Raw genomic sequence first — 24505 nt, 5'->3', positions numbered from 1 at the left:
TGGGAAGTTTTATGACATCGAATATGGAGTAAAGTAACAGTGCAGAAGTTGGTATATGCAGACTGATGTGTCCTGGGCAGGGTCAAAAGGCTATAACCATAGAAGTAGTCTCTTGTTCCTTCCCCATCACAGGCCCCCCAAAGCTTCAGACCTCCTCCCTGGATCTCCACACCAAGACACTGGACAGAGGTGGTTGAGATCCTCCCTTGTCCAGTAGCCTGAGATAAGAAAGGAGGTGTAGCAGATTAATCCAGGCTGTCCCTGGAGATGACCCGCCGCAGCCCGGCGAGGTCCAGGCCGCAGTCTGCAGATCTCAGGCGCTTGCTGCTCTCTGACGGCCACCGGGGACCCCGGAATCGCACCTTCTACTCTCAGCTCACCTAAGGGCACCAGCATTGACCGCGACGCTGGGGAAAAGGCAGCAGGAAGACGCAGCTGAGAGAAAAGGGTGAGGAGGCTCCGGAAGGACGCGGGAGAGGGCCGGGAGCGGGTCGCGAAGAGAGAGGGCGGGCGAGGGCATCCGAGGCGCGGCAGGGGTGGCTGCCGCGGGGTCGGAGCGTGAGCCAGCGCTGCCGCCCCTGGGGACCCCGGAACGCCAGCGGGCTCGGAGCACAGATCCCCTTCATCACGCAAGTGTGGCGCTGGGTCCCTCGGAGCCGGCCACCCCCTCCTCCTTCCTCGCGCTGCCCTGGCTCGGTCCCGCCCCCGGCGCTCAGGAGCGAGCGCCACAGCGGTCGCCGCCCTCCAGCCCGGCCGCCGCTTTGCCAGCTCGCCTGGGCACGCTTCGGGAGCGGCGCGCGTCGCCGGCCCAGGCTCCACTACGGTTCTACTACGCGGCCAGCCCACTCCGCTCGCTAGCAGCTGCGCTTCACGTAGAAGGAACAGGAGTGGGACCCTGACAAGACAGGCGCATTGGGCTGGAGACGGAGCCCCGAGGCTATGCCCGCTGCCCCGCGCTGTACCAGTCGCTCGTCGTGTGCCCAGGCCGGGCCCCCGACGGCCGCGCGTTGAGATGACTTTCCGCGATCTCCTGAGCTTCAGTTTCGAGGGACCCAGCTCGGACAGCAGCGCCAGGGGGACTGGTAGAGGGGGAGGCGCGGGCGGCGCTGCCGCCTCGGAGGGCCAGGCGGTGGACGGCGTGCCTGGGGCCGCGGGCGGCGGCGGCGGCGTGGTGGGCGCGGGCGGCAGCGAGGACAACCGGAGCTCCGCTGGAGAGCCCGGGAGCCCCGGCGCCGGCGGCGAGGTGAATGGCACAGCGGCCGTCGAGGGGCTGGTGGTGAGTGCTCAGGGAGTGGGCGTGGGCGTCTTCCTGGCAGCCTTCATCCTCACAGCTGTGGCGGGCAACGTGCTGGTCATCCTCTCGGTGGCCTGCAACCGCCACCTGCAAACGGTCACGAACTATTTCATTGTGAATTTGGCTGTGGCCGACCTGCTGCTGAGTGCCACAGTGCTCCCCTTCTCGGCCACCATGGAGGTTCTGGGCTTCTGGGCCTTTGGCCGGGCCTTCTGCGACGTCTGGGCCGCCGTGGACGTGCTGTGCTGCACGGCCTCCATCCTCAGCCTCTGCACCATCTCGGTGGACCGGTACGTGGGCGTGCGCCATTCGCTGAAGTACCCCTCCATCATGACCGAGCGCAAGGCAGCAGCCATCCTGGCGCTGCTCTGGGCCGTAGCGCTCGTCGTGTCCGTGGGGCCACTGCTCGGATGGAAGGAGCCGGTGCCCCCTGACGAGAGCTTCTGCGGCATCACAGAGGAGGCAGGCTATGCGGTCTTCTCCTCCCTGTGCTCTTTCTACCTGCCTATGGCAGTCATCGTGGTCATGTACTGCCGCGTGTATGTGGTGGCGCGAAGCACCACGCGCAACTTGGAGGCGGGCGTCAAGCGCGAGCGCGGCAAGGCCTCAGAGGTGGTGCTGCGCATCCACTGTCGCGGCGCCAGCAATGGCTCAGCTGAGACCCACTGGGGGTTGCGCAGCACCAAGGGTCGCACGTTCCGCAGCTCACTGTCGGTGCGTCTGCTCAAGTTCTCCCGCGAGAAGAAGGCGGCCAAGACGCTGGCCATTGTCGTGGGCGTCTTTGTGCTCTGCTGGTTCCCCTTTTTCTTCGTCCTGCCACTGGGTGAGTGTCCCCTCTCCCACCAACCTCTAACCTCCCTGGCTGAGCCTGTGGCCGTCCCTTCCTGGCACCCAGACTTGGATGGCTCTTCCAACTGGAGAGTGACTGTCCACCTGAACATGGAAGGTTTACTTAGTAACCTGCCTGGTCTCAGGTGCTTGTGCGGCTTTGTGGGAGAATAACAGGCTCTTCATGCTTGCAGGATTTTGTCAGGAACTCACTTTTCTGACCCACCTTCTTTACTGCTGTTAGAAGCCCTGGCCTTGTTTTAAGCTCCAGACTGTTCTAAATATAAAGGATCAATGGAAATCTGTGTAGGTGTCTTCCCATAGTAAGTGGTGAGCAGTATGTGCTTGTTTATATATCCCCCTCCCTGTACCCCAGCTTTAAATGCCAACACCCAGAAGTGGCGCCCAGGGTGGGTTGGCCTGCATTCATTCTTGGGCAGCAATCCCAGGCCAGTCTATAATGAACAGCAGCAGATACCCAAAGCCACCTGCTTTCTCTCAACTGGTATTTGTGAATGCCCTGGTCTCTCACTTCTGAAATCTCTTGGAGGTGTGGGCAGGGGTTGGGGGTGGATAGCAGGGGGTGTAGCAGGGGTCTTTGTAGGCGTGAGAAAGAAAAGTAAAGGACATATTATCATATGGAAAGTTAATATTGTTCATTGTAGTTTCTTAAATTTACCGAGTCCTCCAGCACTTCCAGAGAACTTTGCTATTTCTTTCACAGGCTCTCTTATAGTCCTGGGAGGTAGGCAGCTGTTCTGAGGAACTTCCTCCCATACCTTGAGGCCCCTCCTGGAAGCCCTGGGCTGAGTCAATACAGGGAGGGGAAGGGGAACAGCATCTCTGGGGACACATTCATTACACTCATGGTTGTAACTTCAGCCAGCCCAAGCCAGAACCTCCCCTTTCTCAGCCCTTGCTCCTTCCATGCTCTGCAGCTGGGTCCAGAAAGGGACAGTAGCCCCCTCCTGCTCCCTTGCAGGCCCTCTCCTCACATCAGTTAGGGTGATTTTTATGCATTATAAATTAGAGTGTCATTGTCTACTAAAATCCCTCAATGCTTTTTTACTGTCCTGGAAACAAAATCCAAACTGTCCATCATAGCCTATGATACAGTGACCTTCAAGTTTATTACTGTCCAGACCAAAATGAGCTCTGATGTATATTTACACTGAGACCACAGGTACGTACCAGGACTATGGTGGGTAAACCCAGACATGTGGTCCCCCTTCTGCAAGGAAGGATCTGAGAGATGAGTCACCTCCCCCCTGACCTCATGGCTTTGTTGCCCTGAACTTTGCTCACTGTGCGCGCAGGCCCTTCCGACCCTCTTCTGGGTCCTTGATCTTGCCAAGCTTATACCCTTACACTTGCTCTTCCCTTTGTCTGGCTTGCTTTCCCCAAATCCTCCTGGCTATCTCCCCATCTTTTAGGTCTCAGAATAAATGTTCCCACTTCATTAAAGCCTTTCTTCTTTTTTCTCAGTTTTGCTTTATCTTTCTCTGTATTTTCTCCCTTGAGCACAAGTTTCTCTTCTTTCATTAGCTCCTTAGCTGTAATCACATTTCTGTGTTGCTTGACTTGGGGTATGATTCCCCCTGCCACCACTGACCCAGAAGCTCTGTGAGGAAAGGCTATGTCCGTTATGTAATCACCAATGCCCAGTACAGTGCCTGGCACATGGGGAACAATGGAGGAGAATGGAATGGACAACAGGCTCTGGTGCCAGGCTCTTCTCCTTATGAGCTGTGTAACTGCTAGCGAATCCCTGAACCTCTCTGCCTCTGTTTTCTCATCTATAAACTAGGAATGGCAAAGATGGTAATAACACCCACTTGTACTACTATGGTGATACTTGAGTGAGATACTATGTGTGAACATAACTGGCACATGGTGAGTGCAGTGTGGCCTGTTGCTTTTGTAGTAGAGGCTCAGTAAATACAAGATAAGGAATGAACAAATCACCAGCTTGAAAATCATCTTGCCGGAGGCTGCTGTCAGGGAAGAGAGAGGAATGGGTGGAGCAGGAGGTGACAAATAGGCAAGAGAAAGATGGTATGGCCCCCCTCTTAGAAACCCACATACCCAGGGTTTAGAATCCTCCCAAGCCTACCAACCAAACCCTAGCTGTGACCTGTTCCAGGTGCCCTCAGCCTCCTCCCTACCCCTTGGTTCATACTGGCCCCCTGTCAGGAATGATCAGGGTGCATATAGAATGCCACCTCCCTTTATGTTCCCTTAACTTCTTTTAAAATTTTTAGTTACAGAATAACGCACAGATAAGGAGAAAATAATATATGCCCATGTATCTGTAATCACCCATATTGAACAGATGATAACATTTTACCATATTTGCCTCAGATCACTTCCTCTCTCTCTTTTCAAAGAAACAGAACAACCACAGCTAAGTTCCCTCCTCCTGTCCCTTCCTCTCTCCCCAGAGGTAAATCTAGTGTTTCTCACTCCCACACATGTTTATACTCTTACCATAAACACCTGAATCCATAACAATAAACAATATTGTTCTGTGTGTCCTGCGGACTTATATAAGTTGTACCAGCTGTGCACATTCATCTTCAGTTTGCCTTTTTTACCCAATGTTTTGCCATTGAGATTTATCCATTCTGGTTATTTTAGCAACAGTATAGTATTCTGTTTGTATTCCATGGTGTGTTGACAGTCTCCTGCTGAGTGTTCAGTTTTTCTAATTTTCCACCATTACAATCAACACTGCAAAAGGTTACTATATTTTGAGGTTGAGACCGTGTCTACCTCTTCGAGGAAGTCATCCCTAAATCTCCATGGCCTCTTCCCTTGTTGGCATGCGCTGCTCTTCCTCAGTCCCTCATCTCTGCTGCTCCTCACACCTGGCATGGCGACCCAGGGGCTATCCTTGCCTCTCCCTTCCTGCTAATCTGCACTGGGCACCTCACCAAGTTTTGGAACAAAGCCCAGGGCCACTGATGAAGCCAAACTGAGTGGAACCTGGCAATAATGAGCAAGCAGGACTGAGGCCAAGCAAGGAAACAGAATATTCTGATCTGCCATGATGTGGCTTAGAGGGCAGGACAACAGAAAGAACAGGAGGACAGAGCCTGCAGTACAAGCAGGAGTCGTCTGAGGTCTGTGCAGGAAGGAGAGGGCAAGCCTCCCCCTCTAGGAGCTCTGAGGCAGGCCTGGAAGAAGGGACACATATTAGGAGGAACAGGGAACATTCTGAGCAACAGCTTTTGGGGTGAATGTGGAATCCAAGGGTCTGCCACATTTTGGTAGGAAGTGGCAGTATGTGCTTGGGGAAGAAGGTGTTGGGAACTTAGATAAGGGGACCAAGGATGGATGTATTTGTAAAAGTAGGGTGTGAGGGTACAGTCTCCGAGAAAGAGGATGGAGAGACAAAGAGATAAGAGGGGATGGGGAAGGAGGCTTAGGGAGAACCAACTTTGAAAGAACCAGAGGATGCAGAAAAGAGGGAGCCAAGAGAAGTGGTACCTCCCTCCTTACTGGCTGTGGTTCTCACACCAGGTGTGAGGAGCAGCAAAGATGGGAGGATTGAGAAAGAGTACTGTATGCCAGCAAGGGCCACAGGCCAGGAAATGAAGGTACCCAGTAGGGCCACAACATGGGAGTTGTCAAGCAGACCCAGGGTGTTCTTTACCCACATCACCACACACAAAGCCAAGTGGAAGCAGGAGCCCCAGGCATAACAGTGACATGGCCAGGGAGCAGCCCCAGAGGGTATCAAAAGCCTTAGGAAGTGGCCTAGGGTTCCAGGGGGAAGTTGGCACAGAGGCCATCTATCACCTAAAATGTTTTAGTCAAGCTAGACCTGCAGCAGAGAGACATACAGCCAAGGTATGCTAAGCTGTGAGGCCACTGGGACCTAAGTGGCTGGGCAGGAAAGATTGAGACACAGACACAGAGCACCTAAAGTCCTGAGGGGCTCAGAGAGGGACTAGGGGCCATTCCCCCCATGTATGGGACAGGCCATTCCCCCTGTCTGTGACTATCTGAACAGTGACTTCACTGGTGAATACATATGTAAAGTCATCTGTCTGTATTCATAAAATGTACACTTTATAAATCTGACTGTCAGTATCTTATGCCTTAATGAAAGAGAAAGTGAGAGGAAGAGAGGTGGGAAGAGGCAGGAGGAGGCTGTGAGTTATCTGAGGAATTGGTGTCCAGGCTGGAAAGCACACTTTAGCAGCCAGGCACGGAGGGTAGAATCAGTGTTTGCATCTCAGAGTTTGGCCAAGTGTGGAGGGACCCATCTCCACAGGCTCCCTGAGGTGATACAAGGTCCACAGACACACGGAGAGAGGCAGTGGGTGTACTGTGGCAAGTCTTCAGGAGTAATATTACTGTGCCCTGGCCCAAAAGCCTGAAGAAGAGACTGACGTTGCATCTCCTATCTGTGCCTTTATGGCATCTGGCACACAGTAGGTCCTCAGTCAGCGAGTGTAGAGGGAAAAAGTGGCAGAATCCAGGGCCTCTTCACTTCCTGCCATGCCAAGGGTCTGGGTGACAAAGCATAGCCCTCTATCTTTATTATTATCATTATCATTATCATTACTGTGGCAAGAACACTTAACATGAGAGCTACCCTTTTAACATTTCTAAACATGAATATTGTTAACTCTGGATACAAGTTTGTACAGCGAATCTACAGAATTCATTCATCTTGCTTAACTAAAACTTTATCCCTATTGATTAGCAATTCCCCTTTTCCTCCCTCCCTCCAGCCCTTGGCTCCCACCATTCCTCTCTTTGATTCTTTGAATTTTAACTGTTTTAGGTACTTCATAGAAGTGGAATCATGCAGTCCTTCTGTGACTGGCTTATTTCACTTAGTATAACAGCCTCTATATAAAGTAGACCCCCCTCTTACTAGCAATGCATTGGGGATGACCCCCTATTTATGTGACCCCAAAATTTTTAAATATAACAGCTAATATTTATTGCATGATTATTATGAACACGTAATAAGCTAGAGGTTTTATTTTCCACTTTTAAAATCATGGATAGTTTCAAATACATGAGTAGGCAGTGTGATGGCCCCAGTACCTATGACGCAGCTTCAACATGTATCAACCCAAGGCTGATCTTGGTTCATTCCAACTCCCACCCACTTTCCACCACTGCTTATTATTTTGAAGAAAACCCAAGATACCATATCAGTTTATCTGTAAATTCTTCAATATTTTTAGAATGACTTAAAAAAAACTACAATCCATTATAATATATAAATTTACTTGTTTAATGGATACCAAATGTTTTTGTGTTCAAATGTAGCTGATTGCCTCATAAATTTTTAATTTGTTTGAATTAGGGTCTCAAAATAGTACAAATATTACATGCAGTTGATTTACCTCCATAGCTTCTTTAATTGATAAGATTACCCTTTCCCCACCTTTTCCCTTTTAGCTTATTTGGTGAAGAAAGCAGATTGTTCATCCCAAAGGAGTTGCCCACAGTTTGGAGCTTGCATCCCTGTGTGCTCAGTTTCTCAGTCATGTCCAATTCTTTGCGACGGCTCCTTTGTCCATGGAATTTTCCAGGCACAAATACTGGAGTGGGTAGCCATTCCGTTCTCCAGGGGGATCTTTCCAACCCAGGACTCGAACTCAGGTCTCTTGCACTGCAGGCAGATTCTTTACTGTCTGAGCCACTAGGGAAGCCCTGCATCCCTATAGTGCCATTTAATGTGTCCTATTGTTCCCGGTACATCATATAAACTGGCTTAAGCAGATTCAAGCTCAGTGTCTTGAACAAGAATTCTTCTTTTGTAATGTTAAGATTGACCAGGGGTTTAGATGCAGTCAGCTTGATTCATTTACTATAAAATATCCCATCAACCTTTACCTGCTAGTTTTAGCAGCCATCGACCACGGCCAGGAGCCATTGTATCACTGGGACTTAAAGTGGTGATATCCAAATTCTGTCATTCCTTCTGCATTTGTAGACTAAAATTCTAAAAAGAATTCACCACTAGCTGTTTGGTCACTTGAAATAGAGGCTATACAAGAAAAGCAGGAGAGCTGCTCAATGCTCTCCATTATCAAAAAAGTCAATTTCCTAGCAATGTTTACAAAAGGGACCAAAAGATTTTTTAGTACTGTGATAAAGTAACTTTTAAATCTGTCACACATTATATATGTCACTGTTTGGGGGCTAACCAATAGGTGCCCTTTCAGGTTGACTCATGAGACCTATGGCATAACCCAGAGAGTCTTGAACTTTATGGTCTGATGAGATGTTTCAGGCTCAGCTTGTACTTTTTTTGACCTGTCCCATTTCTCTAAAAAGGTCTGTTCTCTTTTAGTGGAAAATGATCATTTAAAGACCACAGTTTGAGCTTTCAGATTTCATTGATATTAAGCTGGCCACTAACTCAGTGGACAGAGCTAAGAGATACTTTTCTGGGAGGTGGGGGGGGTGGAAAATATACCACTGATGGAGGATAGACTCCTGTTATTGGGTGAATACAGATCCTTCCTCTGCCTAGGGTCTTGTCCTCCGCCCAACTCCTGCTGATATGTTTGTCCCAAACATCTGATGAGCTGTTAATCACTCCACCTCATTCTTTAAAACTAGAATACAGGGGTCATGTACTTTCTCCCCCATGCTCATCTCTATCCTGGTTATCATTGTGACTCCACTGTACTGAGGCTGACCCATGCTGATACCCTGTGACTCTCCCTCCACTCTTTCTCCCAGGGTCATGCCCTGGCCTATGTGTACACCTTGATCTATAAGCCCCTAAATCCTCAGTAAATCTCTTCCACTTGAGTCCACCTGCTCATTCTGCTTACTGACTCCAGCCTTGACCAAGTCTTCACCTCCCTGCCCTTCACCTTGTCTTCTGGTTAGTTAGGCCTCCGTTTCCAACTGGCACCATAATCCATCACTTCACCCTCTCTTGCCATCTTTAACTCCCTTGCCTCCACCTACTTCTGTGAGCCCCAGACCCTGAATCAGGTCATTCCTTCATGTGATACACAGAGGTATGCTGGCAAATATTTAACATTGGCTCTGAAATGGGGGCTAATTTGTAACCTCTGTCCATTTCCATGATGGAAATATTCCCACCATGGCCAATTTCAAACTACCAAAGAGACAGCCAGCTTGCAAAGTTCCTGAAAATTTATCAATCAGCTCTTGTGAACCACAACAAACCAGTGTCTAAATAAGAACATGTTTTTAAAAAAAAATGAATGAAAAATCCTCCTGACAGGTCTCCTCCTCAGGGCAATCCTCTGGATAGCCTTAAATTCCTGCAGGTCTCTGTCAACTCTGAATCTCTCTCAACCCTCTTTCCTTCCCAAGGGATTTCCCTCTGTCAGTTATTGCTCATCCCTCCTTAATTCCACCTTTCCTCTGCCTGCTCATACAGCATGTATATGTGTCCACAACTTCTTAAAAATGATTCATCCTCAACCTTGTAGCCCCTTCACCCTCACTCTCTCCCACTTTCTCACTGTAATCTTTCCTGTTTTTCACCTTCTTGAAATTTTCACCTTCTTGAATATTCCTTGCTACTTACTTCTTTAAAAAAATAAAACATTCTGATATTAATCTTAATCCTAAATATCAGAGCTGAGTTTAGAACCCAAGCACTCTGACCCTTAGAGTCCTTGTTACTTCCTCCCTAGGTCAGAGAACAGAAGTCAGGCTGAAGCTAGGGTTAAGGATCAGTCGGGATCAGCCATGTTTTAAGCTTTAAATCTCACCAAATGCCACAGTGCCTGCTTACTCCCCTCAGGTTCAGTTCCAGGCTCCCTTCTGCCCCAGATCCTGGCCATGAGGGCCCTGAGCATTGCCATAGGACATGACCACTTCCTGTCTGTCTTGATCCTCCCAAACCCCTAGAGCCCTTGAGCCTAGTCCTCATAAGATAACCTCTGAGTTCCTGAGCCTACCTCTGACCCCACTTGAACTCTGCCCCATCCTGAGCTATATGCCCACAAAAAGGTCTTCTTGAATACTAGAGGATTTGCCTGCCCTCCTTTGCAGATGATGACCCAGCAGAACATTGGTCTGGGCCCCTGAAAACCAGCATTGGGACCTAATAGGCAATGCACCATCTACTCAGTGCTGGGACTCCTGGACAGAGTGACTACTGTCTGGAAACCTTCTCTCCTCTGGCACAAGCACTGATCTGCTCCGACTTATGAACCATTTGTCAGTACGACCCAAGAACTAAAAGGTTCATGCTCAGATTAGGGTCATGTTCAGCTTCGCACAGGACCATTTGGCAGGGACTTCGGCCTTGGGCATATGGAGCTTGGAGTGTGACTCCTCCAAGGCCACAGACCAGGAAATGAGTTAAAAAGTGACAAGAGTGAAATGAGGGGGGGAGAGAGACATTGGAGAGGTGAGAAGGGAAGGGAGAAGAACTGAAGGGAAATGAGTGGGGTCCAGTGTAGGACACTGAATAGATCTATGACTCATCTCCCTGCCTTGGGCCCTACCAGGCATCCTCTGTGGCTCTAGGAACTGGCCCTCCCTGTCAGTCCCTACAGCTGCAGAAGGGTATCCAAGGTTAGACCAGTAGTTCTAGGCCAGGCCCACAGAGTTCAAGGATCCTGAGGCAGACATGGGACACAGAAGGACTTCTGATCTATTCTTTTCCTATCTCAAACCAGATACCCACCAGTTACCTGTCACCATGGAAAACTGTCAACACAGGGAATTCAAGAGATTTGGCTTGACACAGCTAGCCCCACAGTACCCTCAACTCCCTGTCTTCATCATCCATCTGAGATCTGGACCCTATTCAGGTTACCTCTTTCTGACAGCCTTCCATGGTTGTTTCTGCTTCAAAATGGCCTTATCTCTTAGCATCTCTGTCTCCCCTTCTCTGTTCCAGCAGTTCTAACTTCTTGGTTGTCCTCCAACTTGTCAGGTGCTCTGCTGCCTCGGGGCCTTTGCACATCCCCTTTCCTCTGTCTGGAATTTTCTTTCCTCAGGAAGATACACGACTCACTCCCTCAGAGAGTCTTCAGGTCTCAGCTCAAGTGTGCCTTATGAGAGAGGCTGACCCTTCAAAATATAGCAAAGAGGCCCACTGCTTCCAGCCTCTCCTGGGGAAGGTGAAATTGAATTCTGAAGAGTAGAAGCATTGAGTGAGCAGCTGAAAGAACTGGAAGAATGAAAGGGAGTCTAGGACCAGGAATTCCTTTTCTCCTAGGCTGTGTGTGTGTGTGTGTGTGTGCACACGTGCTCTCAGTCATGTCTGGTTCTTTGTGACCCCATGGACTGTAGCCTTCCAGGTTCCTCTGTCGACAGAATTTTCCAGGCAAGAATACTGGAGTGGGATGCTATTTCCTACTCCAGAGGATATTTCTGAACCAGGGATTGAACCCACATTACTTGCGTCTCCTGCATTGTTAGGTGGATCCTTTACCACTGTACCACCTGGCAAGTCCCTCCTGGGAAGCAAGAGAGACCTGAATATCTGAGAGAACAATGGTATTTTAACCCTTATATTTCATTCTGGCTAGAGAAAATGGCTGCCTGGGATAAAAAAGTCACTAGTCCAGGATGGAGTGGGAGAGGGGAAAGGCTGGGCTGCAGCCTGATAGTTTGTTGTTGGCTGCAAGCTATGAGCAAGGCTGGTGGCTGAGAATTCTGACATTCTGCCAAGAACGAGTTCACTTCTGGTGATGCCAAAAGAATGCTGTTAATCACACATTCCCCTCTTGCCTTCAGCACTGTCACTCCTCAGCAAGGCTTGGCCAGATTGGCCAGCTCTAGCTTCTCCTGGGCCTGGGCATTTCTCTTACTTAAGAGAGGGGATTGACCTGTGATAAGACTGCAGACTTTCCCACAAAGCTCACAGGCTGTCCTAGTTTCCCCAGTAATGTGCAGGCCAGGCTGGCCCAACCAAGCATGCCAGAGAGTGGGGTAACCTGCCCTCACAGGCAAGGCCCTGCCTCTTCTGATCAGTGGATGTTCAGCATCCTGGACATTAGCTTCGATTCCCGATAGAGGCATCCAAATACAGAGAATAGAGGAAGGCAGGTGGGAGCAAGCTCAACGGACACATGCGAGAACAAGTTCAAGGAGCAGAGAGAAGCAGCAAGAGCTGTGGTTGCAGTCACCTCCTGCTACATCCTGACCACCTCTCCTCATAGGCAGGCCAATGTGTCCACTCCCATGCTCCAGCCTGCCTGTTGAGTGGAGCGAAATGAACATGAACACGCACATCTGTGCCCTGCCTTTCCCAGCAGTGGGCAGAAGAGTTAAAACAGTGACCAAGAGTTAATCCCTGGATTATAGATTTGGGACCAATCAAGAGAGCTTTGAAAACACATCCATGCAAAGAGTGTCTTGGGTCATGTCCTTGTACTCAGAGCCTGAGGCAGGGCTTCTTACGCAAGTGATGAACTGAGGGAAGCTCTCCGGTGGTATCTGGGAGGGAGATGGCCAGGTGGCTTTCTGGGGCTCCTCCCAGCAACCCACTCCAGTATTCTTGCCTAGAGAATCCCAGGGATGGGGGAGCCTGGTGGGCTGCCGTCTATGGGGTCGCACAGGGTCAGACATGACTGAAGCGACTTAGCAGCAGCAGCAGCAGCCTGAGATGCAGCAAGCAGGGAACAGCCCAGACTTTCTGAATGTTCTGGATGGTTATGGGTGCACAGGAGCTGAACTCAATGTGGTAGGCCCCAAAGGTCATAGGGAAGGCCAACAAATGCCACTTATGTGGAGGCAGAATCAAGGTGCTCAAGGCACACACACTCCAGAAACCACTGTCAGCTCGGCAGACCCTAGGAGTGGAATTAATCACAGAAATGCTCCTGGAGAGGCAGTTCTATGCCCGAGTCTGAAGAATTGGAGAGACCCACTGTGGAGAAAAGAGGAAGGCCAACCTCCAGGCCCATCTGTACGAAAGACCAGAGGCAGGGATGGGCCTGCTGCTTGTGGAGTAGCTGCGGGGAGGTATTAAGTGATCCTTTGTGGAGCCTGACCTCCAGGACCCCTGGAGGACCAGGGGAAGTTTTTTTCCCTTTTTTTTTTTTTTTTGAAAAACAATTCTCTGATTTTTTTTTCTTTTTTTGTTAATTTTTATTTTTACTTTATTTTGCTTAACAATACTGGATTGGTTTTGCCACATGAATCAGCCACAGGTGTACATGAGTTCCGAATCCTGAACCCCCCTCCCACCTCCCACTCCATATCATCTCTCTGGATCAATCCCCGTCACATGATGTCATGAGAAGACCAAGCACTTTAGGGCTAGATTGACTCAGGTTCAAATCCTGACCCTTCCACTTGTCCTCTGGAGATAATTAGAATCTTTGCAAGGTAGGATGCTAATGCCATGAGAATTAAATGAGAAGTGCTGCATACAGGGCCCAGCATGCAGCCTGGTAGGTACTAAACACTCAGAAAGCAAGCATGAGTTCCCATGTCCTTCTTTGTCACTTTAGATGTCACTACATCTACCCAAACAGCACTTACTCACTCACTTTACAACCCCTGCTCTAGATTAGGCACTTGTGTTAGAGGCCGGGATGAAAAGAATCCTACAGCTGCCATCAAGAAACCTAGAGTCTAGGAGAATAGACAGAGCAGTAACTAATTTTATTCCTTAAAATGCAGGCGTGCATAAAGGGGCACCTAACTCAGGTTTGGTCAGGGAGGACACCTGACCTGGGCTGGAGGGATGGGTGGGAGGAGGCAGAAATCACCTTGGGAGAAGTTTGAGTCATGAAAGAATGCAGAAGGAAACCAGCCCCTGTGGGAAGACATGCTTGTGGCTTTGTGCAGCCAATTTGGGAAGGAGGTAAGATAAATTCAGCATGGGAGTCTAAAAAGACTTGAATGAAACACAAGAAATTTTGGGTTTATTCCTCAGAGCCATAGGAAGCCGCTAACGGTTTTCAGAAGGGAAAGGAGAGAAACTTTTTTCTTTTTTACAATAAGTCTCCAGCAGCTGTGTGCAGAGTAGAGGAGACAAGGGACCACTGGGGGCTGTTACAGCCAAGTAAATACAATGAGATGCCAGAGGAAGCAAAGGCTTCAGGAATGAGGTAAAGGGAGGGACCCCCCTAGAGAGACAAATGAATGTACCAGACATGGTGACATAAAGGGTAGAAAAGAGGGAACCATTCAGTAAACTCAGCAAGTGTTGGGCACCTACTGTGTGTTCAGTGTACTCATGAGGTCTTCTGGGCAATAGGAATGCATTGCCAAGCAAAACAGACACTAGTCCTGCCCCCACAGACAGGAAGAAAGATGGTGGACAAAATGAAGAATAACTCAAATAGTACAAAATAAGGTGATAAGGGCCACAGACATAGTTGAGGGAGATGAGGAGTATGGGGTGGGGGACACTGCCATTTTTTATTGAAGTTGATTTACAATATCATGTTATTTTTAGGTGTACAGCAAAGATTTTTGTCAGATAATTTTCCTTTATAGGTTATTACGATATACTGAATATAGTCCACTGTGCTATACAGAAACTTGCTTATCTATTTTATGTATAGTCGTTTTTTATTTTTCATCTCACACTCCTAATTTGTCCCTCTCTCCTTCTCTCCTTTGGTAACTATAAGTTTGCTTTTCTGTGTCTGTGAATCTGTTTCTGTTTTATACATAGATTCATTCATATCATTTTTTAGATTCCACATGAAAGTCAGGCAATGGCACCCCACTCCAGTATTCTCACCTGGAGGATCCCATGGATGGAGGAGCCTGATGGGCTGCAGTCCATGAGGACGCTAGGAGTCGGACACGACTGAGTGACTTCACTTTCACTTCTCACTTTCATGTATTGGAGAAGGAAATGGCAACCCACTCCAGTGTTCTCGCCTGGAGAATCCCAGGGATGGGGGAGCCTGGTGGGCTGCCGTCTATGGGGTTGCACAGAGTCGGACACGACTGAAGTGACTTAGCAGCAGCAGCCTGGAACTTCACTTAGTATGATAATCTCCAGGTCCATCCATGTTGCTGCAAGTGGCAGTATTTCATTCTTTTTATGGCTGAATAATATTCCACTGTTTGCACATGCCACGTTTTCTTCAACCAGTCATCTGTCGATGGACCCTTGGGTTGTTTCCAGGCACACTGCAATTTTAAATGGGAGGTCAGACAGACCTCACTGCAAAGATGAAGACAGGAGCCATGTGAATTTCTGGGGGACAGCAAATTCAAAGGCCCAAGGTGGGAATGTGTCTTCCAAGAAGCAAAAGGAGGGCAGTGAGGCTGTAAGAGGGAGTAGAAGGGAGTGTCAGGGGGATTAGGGGACCGCATGTTGAGCTAGGTACTCATAGATTTTTATGTGCGGGAGAATGGAAACCATTAGAGGGTTTTGAGCCTAAGGAGTGACAAATCTGTTTATATTTTTAAGGGATTGTTCCAGCTGCCAGGTTGAGGATAGATTTCAGGCTGCAAGAGTACAAATAAGAGACAGTGGAGAGGCTGCTGAATTATTCAAGGAGCAAGATGATGGTGTCTCAGACAGGGTAGGAGGGCACAGGGTGGAAGGTAGTAGTTGAGTTTCAACCTCATCTCCTTCTGTTCTGCCCTCAATCACTCCATTTTATCCACACTAGCCTTGTCATTGTTCTGCAAACATACCAGGGCCACCTCAGTGCCTTTGCATTTGCTGTTTCCTCTATCTGAAATGCTTTCCCTGAGCTGTCTACATGGCTTATTCATCCCTTACTCAAATGTCACATCCTTAGTAGGCCTTCTCTGGCCACTTTATCCAAAATTTATACTGCCACCCCCAGCCACATGCACACACACACACATAAACACACACTAGCTATCTTTGCTCCTTTTTCTTATTAGCATGTCTTAGTATATGACATGCTTGTATTTTCCTTGTTTATCGTATTTATTACTGGTCTGGCCCTATGAAATGTAAGCTTCATGAGGGCCAGATAAGTGTGAGATGCAAGTAGGCATCCAGTAGAGATGTCTGGGGAGAAAGCAATGGCACCCCACTCCAGTACTCTTGCCTGGAAAATCCCATGGATGGAGGAGCCTGGAAGGCTGCAGTCCATGGGGTCGCTGGGGGTCGGACACGACTGAGCAACTTCACTTTCACTTTTCACTTTCATGCATTGGAGAAGGAAATGGCAACCCACTCCAGTGTTCTTGCCTGGAGAATCCCAGGGACGGGGGAGCCTGGTGGGCTGCCGTCTATGGGGTTGCACAGAGTCGGACACGACTGAAGCAACTTAGCAGCAGCAGCAGCAGAGATGTCTGGGAGGTAATTGGACTGATGAGTCTAGAATTTGGGAGAATAGACTGAGCTGGAGATAGAACTGTGGGAGCTGGCCAAAAGTCAGTGAACCTGGTTGAAACTGCGATGAAAAGGCAAAAAGAAGAAATTACAAGAATCTTCTTGCAAGGGCACTCCTACACAAAGCAGTGGGGACATGAAAAAAAGGGGGCAAAGGCAATTGATATGGAATAGAAAATCCAAGAGAACAGTGCCCTAGAAGCCCCAGGTGAGATGAGAAGTGTCCAGGATGGATGAGAGCAATATCTGCACGTAGGGGTCCAGGGTGGAGTAGGGCAGTAGGGCAAAGCAGTGGAGTGAAAAGCAGGTGGTGGAGAGGAGACGGCCTGTGTGGATAGAAAGGGTGGAGAGAATTAAGTAACAGCCAGAGAATCAGCAAAGAGGGTGCAGCTGTGATAGAGGCAAGCTCACAAGTGACTGATGGGTCAAGAGCTCCACAACGCAAGTAGGGACGTGAACCTTGGGTGGGAAGAGAGACTCCTTTCTTAACAAGAAGGAAGAGAGGTGAAGAAGGTTTGAGTGAGTGTCCAACTTCTTTGTCTTGTTCTCTTGTTATTTTCAAAGTTTAAAGTTTTTGTTTTGTATTAGGATATATCCAATTAACAATGTTGTAGTAGTTTCAGATGAAGAGTGAAGGGACTCAGCTGTACATATACATGTATTTCTTTGTCTTATTTTCTCTGCAAAACAGGAAGTAAGATCAGCTGCTCTGGAGAAGGTGAAGCAGCAGAAGACTGCTTTGCCTGTGGAGAGGGGTAAAAGCTCAAAGGTGGAGGAATCCTGGGAGACTGGGTTGAGGATGGGCAGCAAGATTGCTGGAAGCCAGGACACAGAGCTGAGGTTGGAGACCCTAAGCATGTTCAGAGAGTGGGTGAATCTCTCCAGAGTTAGGATCTGGCTGAATAAATACAATCCAATCCAGAAGGACATGGGCATGGAAGGACTGAGGAAAGAACAGCTGGAGTGTAAGAGAACAGAAGTCTCAGTTAAGCAGAGATAATAGGAGAAATCCTAGGGGTTGGCAGGTCAAAGTACAGATAACAAAGAGGGAGAGAGAGGGTAGAAAGCTGCAGGCAGCAGTGGAATATAAGTTGAAGTGAAGAAATGAAATGCTCAGCCTTATGTCTTAAAAGGATCTCCCCAGCTGCTGTGTGAAGAACAGGGTACTATGGGGGTCACAGGGACAGGAGCATGGAGCCCACTTGGAGGGCATTGTAAGTATATGATGACAGTACCAGGGTAATAACAGGGGATGGTACGCAGTGAGGGGTTCAGGACAAACAGGAGTTGGGGATGGATGGGGTTCACAGTGTGATAGAAAGAGAGGGGTCAGAATGTGTGGAGCACCTGTGATGTGCCAAGCATGGTGTTGGGAGCTCACCATTTAAGAATCAAATAGATGGGAAGCCAGTAGTTACCTGTAGTGCTCTTGGCACTTAGAAGTGAATAGATATGCTAGGGGAGGAGGGAATACAACTAACTCTGCTGGGTTGGGAGAGGGTGGTGTGAGGAAGGCTTCCAGGAGGAGATGCCACTGGAGCCAGCACTACCAGCTGGAGGAAAGAGGAAGTGCATTCCAGGATGACTGTGCAAAAGTGCAGAGATAAGACTGGGGAGCCCACTGTGGCCAGAGGGCAGCAAGCAGTCAGTGTGGCTATTTAGCTGATGTGCAGGAAGGTAGAAGAGAAATAGGAATCACAAGAGAAAGAACAAGGGAGTTGTGCTGGGTGCCTGGGTGGCAGGATGCTGAGGGAGGGAGTCCCATGAGCACCTGTTGCCAGTGACAACTGCCAAGATGAGTTAGCACAGCTGGGTTATATGCATGCAAGAAACGCTGTGGACAGCATGTGGAGTGGGAGAGGGAATCAACTCAGGGCAGAGAAGGGGGCTGCCAGGTACGGAGGGACAGAGGCCTTGCCTTAGAACCCCTGTGGACCCATTGAGGATTTCCTGTCGCCGGGCTTCCAGGACTGGCAAAGGCTTGTGCTGGGCAGCTGGAGATGAATGAGAAGGCAAGAGAGGCAAAATAAATGGTCAGTCTAAGAGGCCATAACCCAGAGTGGCTGGAGGAGGAAAAAGTTGGCAGTGGCTGAGAAGGGGCTTGTCGACTGATGCCCCCACACCCAGGCAGCTCTGTAGGAATAATGCAAGCACCCCTGGGAGTCTCAGGACAGATACCTACCTTGTCCATGGCAAAGGGGAGGGAAGTGTCCACACACACCCCTGTCCCCTGACCCAGGAATCCTTGAAAGAGGCTGTGGGCAGATGAGAGAAGGTTGGGGCAGGCAGGCAGCAAATAGTAAGGCAGGGTGCAAGAAGGCATATGGGGTGGACGGCTGCACTCTGTGCAGAGGTAAGTGTGAAGCTCAGTACTGCCATGTGAAGGGAGCAGAGTGAAATCTCTCAGGAGCTCCTGCCTGTGGAAGCTGGAACCCAAGACATAGCTGTCTGTATTTTACATGCAAGATGTCTGTGCACAAAGGGCAGACAGCAAATGAAACAAAATTGTGGAGGCTGCCATCAGGGCCCCACCATGGCCCCCGTATATGGGTCACTTTCCAACCCAGCAGCTGCCTCCATCTCTTTGCCCTCGACTTTCTCTGACCAGCAAAATCCTCATTGTCCACCCACACAGAAGACAGGACTATGGAAAATTAACACCCTGAGGGAGCAGCCCAAACACTGACCGATGGGAATGGGAGTATAGATACCTCACCCCCCTCACCCCACTGGTGTGATAACTACAGTCCCCCAGAGCTCCCAGTGAGATTGCACCCTGGGGGCCCATAGCAGTGACTAACTTGTTAACTCTCCTTTCATTGGCTTCCTTCTCTTCCCTCTTTTTATCACACGTCACTACTGTTTACCTTTCAAGTAAACAAGTTGTATGTGAATCCTTGTCTCAGGTCTGCTTCTGGGAGGACCAAAGTAAAACAGAAACCTCAGCAAGACACAGTAGGAAAAACATGGGGCTGAAAGGCTGAGTTTGAATCCCAGCTCCTTTGGGTGTAAGGAATTCCGAGCCAGCAGCAAGCTTCCACATAGGTTGGTTAAGCACAAATTAGAATTCTAATTCTTAAAAACAAGGCCAAGGCCACACTACAGATATGCCATGTTCCCCACAAAATTCAAATCAAAACCACATTGATAACAAAGACCCTTGGCTGTTTTTTGGCTTACTGCTGAAAGCATAGTCCCCTGATTTGTCATCCTGGGCTAAATATAAAAGAATTCTAGCCTGAGTCAGAAAGTTATTTTCAGCACTCGGTCTTACTTTGCAGCCATTGAAGGATGCTGTTCAGAAGGCTGTCGTTCTGGAGGCTGAGGTCAACCCTGGTGGCCCCTGGATTCCAGGGACAACTGCCCGATACTTCTCCCAAGGGAAATTATCTCCTAAACACATTCTGACTGATGTCCCAGCCTCCCCCAAACCCACCAAATCTCAGCTTCTGTTTCTGGCCACTATCCAGAGCTGAGAACGGAGTCCCTTCCGGACTGAGGTCTCCTCTTTCAAAAAGCCACAGAGATATGGAAGGGGGAAGTGAATAGACTCCAGTATTTAGTACAAACCTGCTAAGTCTTACACCCTGAAATTTATGATTCATCAAAAAATCCCTTTCAGAGAAACATTGCTATGTATATTTCACAGAAAAGGAAAGTGAGACTTAGATGGCCAAATAACTTGCTGAAGGCTGCATGACCAGAGTTTGAAAATCCTGTGCCACGCAGTACTACCTGGCATTCCTCTTTCTCCACACTGTCTCTTAGCACCAGGAATCTCACCAAGTGGGAGGTGGGTGATATACAAGAGCCCACAGGTCAAAGAGGGATCCATGGTGCCTCTGCCCCCTCAGTACAGGCCCTTGCTCTTATTTCTTTGAGGGCAAGAAAACAAAGCATGTTTCTTGATTTGTCAAGGACCACTACCCTTGCTCTGCTCACCCTGGAAGACACTTGAGGCTTTTGCCTGGGATGGGACACTCTTGCCACCTATCCTTGACCCCTGCTGCTATTGCTGTGGAGGATGATGAGGGTGACAAAGTGGCCTGTGCTTCCTGGATGATGTCTTTGCACTTTGTTAGTTGCCCTTGGAGGTATGACTCCTTAAGGTCCATGGTGGGGAAGGCAGGGGAGAAGTTTGTGGGGAAGAGGGTCTTTCTGGCACAACTCAGACCTCCAGTGCCCCCACACCCTCCTGTCAGGCACTCTGCTCCCTTTTAAAGCCATCCCAGAAGCCTTCCCTGACCACTTCCCACTTCCACTGGGACAGCCCCCTTATCCTGCATTCTGGCAGCCCATGGGCATTGCATTTGTTCAGTCGCTAAGTTGTTTCTGACTCTTGGCAACCCCATGGACTGCAGCACACCAGATGTTTGCTCAGATTCATGTCCCTTGAGTGGCTGATGCTATCTAACCATCTCATCCTCTGCCACCTCCTTTTCCTTTTGGCCTGCAATCTTTCCCAGCATCAGGTCTTCTCCAGTGATGTTCTTCACATCAGGTGGCCAAAGCATTGGAGCTTCAGTTTCAGCATCAGTCCTTCCAATGAATATTCAGGACTGATTTCCTTTAGGATGGCCTCCTTTGATCTCTTTGCAGTCCAATGGGACTCTCAAGAGTCTTCTCCAACACCAGTTAGAAAGCTTCTTTCGAAGCTTCTTCAGCGCTCAGCCTTCTTTATGGTCCAACTCTCACATCCATACGTGACTACTGAAAAATAACATAGCTTTGACTATACTGACCTTTGTCAACAAAAGTGATGTCTCTGCTTCTTAATATGCTGTCTAGGTTTGTCATAGCTTTCCTTCCAAGGAGTGTCTTTTAATTTCATGGCTTCAGTCACTGTCCACAGTGATTTGGGCATTGTGTTTATTGAGGCTTAATTCTACGTTCTATCTTTTGCCTGTTCAAAAATATCCGTATCTCCTAACTATCCACAAAATAAAAGCATGACTTTCCAGCATTTAAGGCCCTTCACCATCTGTCCCAAATGAAGTTTTCTGAGCATATCCTATTGGACATTCCCCTGCCCAAACTTGTTATCCTCTTGCCTACCTCTCCCTTCCACTCCTGATAACCTCTACCCTTCCTCATCCTGCCTGGCTCCTGTCTATCCTGAGACTTTGGAAGCCCCCCACCCCAATATACTGGGCACCACCATCATCCCATCTTCTTTCTCATGATATTTGATCCACTTTGCTACTGAGAGAGCAGGACCTTGGGTATTTGAGGAGAGTCCAGGACTGTGCCTGGCATGGAGCAAGCCTTGGTCAACATTTGATTCAGGAGTTCTTACCCTTCTTATAAAGCTAGGGACTACTTGGGCATCTGACAAAGTGTTTGGAGCCTTTATCAGAATTACTCTTTCAAATGCATAAAATAAAATACAAAGGATTACAGATGAAATCAGTTTCATTGATTTTTAATTGAAATTTGTGATTTAGTATTAAATGTACTTCCACATGAAGGCTTTAAATAACAGGATCCACTGGTGTGTTCTAGTGACCATTTCCAAATAGGGAGAAGCATAGACAATATTTCAAAACATCTCCACCAACTGCTAATATTATGTAGAAAACTGACAATATTGCACTGTTTTGTAGCTGCAGTTTGGAGCTACAAAACAGTGATTTCAATATCATTTTGTCTAATTCTACTCAGGTTTGTTGCTTACACTTGCAGGAAATGCTTGATTTCAGGTAAATGTGAGTAAAACTGAAGATGGTTGTTTTTCTTCATCAAAGTTCATGGACACTCTTGGATTATATCAGGAACTCATTGAGGAGAGATATCTTGAGAGCCCCTAGTTGGTGAATGGTCAGAGCCCAGGAAAGGTGCTGTGGGAGGGGGAGTATTGTGGAGAGGGGCTGCACCAGGGGCAGCCTGGGGCTCTCTGGGGCTCCCTCTTCCTGAGCATCTAACCAGCCTGGGTCTCTGCTTCCCACAGGCTCCCTGTTTCCACAGCTGAAGCCCTCAGAGGGCGTCTTCAAGGTTATCTTCTGGCTGGGCTACTTCAACAGTTGTGTGAACCCGCTCATCTACCCCTGCTCCAGCAAGGAGTTCAAGCGCGCCTTCTTCCGCCTCCTGCGCTGCCAGTGCCGTCATAGTCGCCAGCGGCGCCGCCACTGGAGTATCTACAGTCGCAACTGGCAAGCTCCAAATGGCAGCCCACACCCAGACTGCACTCCTGGCCCAGGTGCCATACCCACCAGGGCCCCACAGGCCTTCACTGTGCCCTCAGCCCCTGGCTCCCTGGGCACACCCAAAGCACAGGCTCCAGCTGTCACCTGTCAAAAGATGCCCTGCACCTTCCGTGAGTGGAGGCTTCTCCGGCCATTCCAGAGACCTGCTACCCAGCTGCATGCCAAAGTCTCCAGCCCATCCCAAAAGATCCACACCAGAGAGGCCATGTGCGCCCTGCACTCAGAGGTGGAAGTGGTGTTCTTAGGCGTCCCCCACGATGCAGCTGAGGGTACTACCTGCCAGGCTTATAAACTGGAGGACTACAGCCATCTCCAAGAGACTGATATTTAAGGACCTTGAGTTAGGCCCGAGGAGTATGCTGGGGTGGCAGGAAGGGTATGGAGAAGGAAACTGTCTTTGTTCAAGAGGCTGGTGAGAATCAGAGACCCAGAAACTAATCAGCATCAGTTTTGGCAACTGCTCTCCAGCATCCGTGAGGAACTGAGATGGGTTGAGGGCTTTGAAAGTTATGGGCTCCCCCTCCTGGACACAGACGCCCCCCAGCTCCTCCTTTCAAGAGAGGGGCTACAGGCTCCTTGAGGCCATTTGCTTCCAATCCCTGCTTGAGAAACACTGCCCCGTCTATGCTGTGAACCCTGGGTAGGTGGCCCCAAGTATAGCCAGGCAGCCCTGTCCCTCCTCTTGGGGAGGAAAGGGCACAGAGGCCTTGCCTGGCTGTTCCCAATGCCTCCCCTCCAGGAAAGGTCACTGGGGCCAAGGATTCTCAATGGACACAATTTCTCCTTACTGCAGACTGGAGAAATCCAGTGAGCCTGCCATTGCCACTGGCATGCTTTGGTGGCAGAATAAATGACTGTCCTACAAGCCTATTGTATAACCTGCAGGCCACTCTGCCCTACAGAGGCTCTGCCTTACCCCTCATTTTGTCTTCCAAAGGGCCTTACTGTTTACACTCTGTATATAGCTCCTTATGCCTGTGCCCGTCACTTCTTGCTGGGATCTAGAACCATCAAATGGGGAGAGCTTTGTCATTTTTAGACATATTTATTGGTCAGGGTACTTCTATTTTCTCCAAACTGTGCAAACTGTTCCTCTTTAGCTTACAACCCGTAAAGAACTCCTTTTTGTACTAAAGGCCCACAACAGGATAAATTGAGTTATCCTGTGATCTGTGTTCACTTTTTAGTTTCAGCCTGTCTCTTTAACTGATGGCTACTCTCCTTTGGGACTTTCAGGATGACCAAAAGATTTGGGAATTTTGTTGGCTCTTAAAACTCACATAATTAGTCTTTGAAAGCAAACAAAGTTTAACTTTTTCAGTCTCACCAGATGTATCTGTGATGCTCTCAGGGACTCAGTCTGGAAGGTGGCCATCAGTAAAATGGGTGAAACATTACTTTACCTGAAAAAATATACAACCCCAAGTAGACGTGTGTACATGGTGAGTGAGGAAACACCTACCTGGAACCATGCTTATTAGTGCTGATGGTTCAACAAACCATCCAAAATTTGTTATATTCCCAAAAGGGTATAGGTAGTTCAGTCTTCAGCTAGATAATACCAACCACACATATCCAACCAGCAAAGGAATGATGATGGTAGCCCAGTGGACCTTTGGAAGGAGAACTGCTAGATAATACCCTGGGGTGTCTGGAGTGGAGGTGTTCTGAAACAGGAAGAACCAATTGCTGGGGCCAACATGGACCAGTATTTTCAACCAGAAGCTTCCTGTAATAGGGAGATAGTCTGTTGAAAAGGTCACCACAAATTCAAACTCCTCATCCCAATATTACAAGGTAAAAAGACAGCCAATATCATCTTCGTCCTGTGGATCTAGCAAGTACTGGACTTTCAGGCCTGGCATCCCCCAAGGCACGGGACGAGCAGTTAAAAGCAGATACTGGGAGCATGTTGCATAC

At 48.8% G+C, this 24505-nt stretch overlaps 1 protein-coding gene across 1 annotated transcript; it reads left to right on the top strand.

Moving 5' to 3' along the window:
• Positions 1 to 776: 776 nt before the first annotated feature.
• On the top strand, positions 777 to 23754 carry ADRA1D (adrenoceptor alpha 1D). Its single transcript, XM_040247891.1, has 2 exons — positions 777 to 2117; positions 22330 to 23754. Exons 1-2 carry the CDS (start codon positions 1013 to 1015, stop codon positions 22914 to 22916), a joined length of 1692 nt encoding a protein of 563 aa, XP_040103825.1. The 5' UTR covers positions 777 to 1012; the 3' UTR covers positions 22917 to 23754.
• The last annotated feature ends 751 nt before the right edge of the window (positions 23755 to 24505 follow it).

Source organism: Oryx dammah, unplaced genomic scaffold (genome assembly GCF_014754425.2).
Source record: "Oryx dammah isolate SB20612 unplaced genomic scaffold, SCBI_Odam_1.1 HiC_scaffold_10, whole genome shotgun sequence".
Classification (NCBI taxonomy): domain Eukaryota; kingdom Metazoa; phylum Chordata; class Mammalia; order Artiodactyla; family Bovidae; genus Oryx; species Oryx dammah.
The sequence above is the reverse complement of the archived record's forward strand: the minus strand, read 5'-3'. Positions and strand labels throughout refer to the sequence as shown.

Coding starts and splice junctions, on each gene's coding strand:
- ADRA1D (XM_040247891.1), top strand. CDS start 1,013: ATGACTTTCCGCGATCTCCTGAGCTTCAGTTTCGAGGGACCCAGCTCG. Junction 2,118..22,329: donor TTTCTTCGTCCTGCCACTGG/GTGAGTGTCCCC, acceptor TGCTTCCCACAG/GCTCCCTGTTTCCACAGCTG.